The sequence below is a fragment of the Opisthorchis viverrini genome, assembly GCF_000715545.1.
Source record: "Opisthorchis viverrini unplaced genomic scaffold opera_v5_169, whole genome shotgun sequence".
Lineage (NCBI taxonomy): Eukaryota > Metazoa > Platyhelminthes > Trematoda > Opisthorchiida > Opisthorchiidae > Opisthorchis > Opisthorchis viverrini.
The window spans coordinates 245036-246624 of NW_008751824.1; the positions used below are offsets into that span (position 1 = coordinate 245036).

The 1589-nt window shown below is 41.7% G+C and overlaps 1 protein-coding gene across 1 annotated transcript in view; it reads right to left on the bottom strand.

Moving 5' to 3' along the window:
- T265_14268 (hypothetical protein) overlaps nucleotides 1–154 on the bottom strand; it is a gene marked incomplete at both ends in the record, with an annotated part of 8772 nt that extends 8618 nt beyond the window's left edge. The window contains one exon of the mRNA XM_009172873.1: nucleotides 15–154. Within this exon, the coding sequence (XP_009171137.1) occupies nucleotides 15–154 (140 nt within the window). The remainder of the gene's footprint in view (nucleotides 1–14) is intronic.
- Nucleotides 155–1589: the final 1435 nt, after the last annotated feature.

The following is a 1589-nucleotide window of genomic DNA, read 5'->3' on the forward strand; positions in this document are numbered from 1 at the left end:
CACGCCCAGCCTACTGGCCTTTTCGGCTTCTACGAATTTCTGTTTGTCTTTTAGACCGCTTTCCGCATTTGCAGTACACCCATCCGTGACAAGAAACAGCTCTGGTGCATTGAATACCAGAGGAAAGCACAATTACCACATAGTTATCCTTCATATATTCATAAAACACCTTTTCAAACGCCGTAAGGAACGAGAAGGTTACAGCCCCTAATTTCACAATAAAAGTGTGCGAAGCTAATTTTTAAGCCATAGCACAGAAAATTAAAAGTCAGGTGTGCGCCAAAAATTTGGAAAGGAGATCAATTAAAACAAATCGCAAAAATAACGGTGGACCAGGGTGATTTTTTTCCCGGGCACATATGTGGTTTATATGACATATTTACGGAATTTTGGGGTAAAAAGGTTTATTCTAAACTCAAACGTTTTGCAGAGCAGAGCCTTGTGCTTCCAAGGAGGGGCCCGGACAACTGAAACACTTAGGCTTCTACAGGTTCATTATTCCAGTTTTTAATTTTTTCGAGTTGCAGCTTTTATCATATGCTGGGAAGAATCCCATGGTTTCAATTTTTCCTGTTTTTTATCACGCTCTATCTTCAAATTGTAACGGTAGGATGGTATCTGCTACAACCTGGAAAAAAGTTTGACACCTGCGTTCCTCTGTCCCTGATGTCCACTGCAGTTAGACTGCGTGATTTTAAGCATGACCTGGTTTGTGTCAGATAATACCCATTATTTGCGTGATTACCCCACCTCCGCACATTGCAGGGTGCCTACAAATGCAATCAATCGTTTCTTTATTGCAACTATACCATTGTACCAAAACTTTATATGAATAAACTTTATCATCATTAACTTTTCAATTCTCTATCTTTGAGTCCACTCATTGGAGAACTGCCAGGGTTGCATTTTCAGTTTTGGTGTAGGTAGATTAACTAGTCTCAGCATAACATTTCCTGAGTCGGCTTTGGCGATTGGCGGAAACTCTTGGGAAAGTAACAGGCTCTAATGGAAAAATGAGGTAAAATACTGAAGTTATTTCTTTCATTCAGTGAGATTAGGTATCACCAATTATCAAAAAGCATTCTCATACACTTGGAATCTCAAGGATTCCTGAGGGGTGAACACTGAAAATTCTTCCAAAATGAAGAGTCCTTGGCATCCGCAGTAGACGACTAGGTTGCTGTGGAAGCATTCTCATACACATGGTATCTCAAGGATTCCTGAGGGGTGAACACTGAAAATTCTTCCAAAATGAAGAGTCCTTGGCATCCGCAGTAGACGACTAAGGTTGCTGTGGGAGCCGGCAGTTCAACAGCGTATAATAATCATACCTGACCTTCCGTGTTCTGGCGCTCATCCCAAGACGGTGTCATTTCTTCCAGGTGCGCTCACAGGACGGCCGACCTCCGAGCTCTGTGTGATATCACAACAAAAAACACCACAGTGGTGAAGAGACGATTATGTCAGAATAAGTGAGGCTTATCACAGTAAGCGATTTTTAAAGTCGCATTAGCCCAAGTTATCGTAGTGGTCCAGTTAACGTCTTTGTGCGTTTTCCCAAAGTCTTCCCCTAACTATTATGCGTTTTC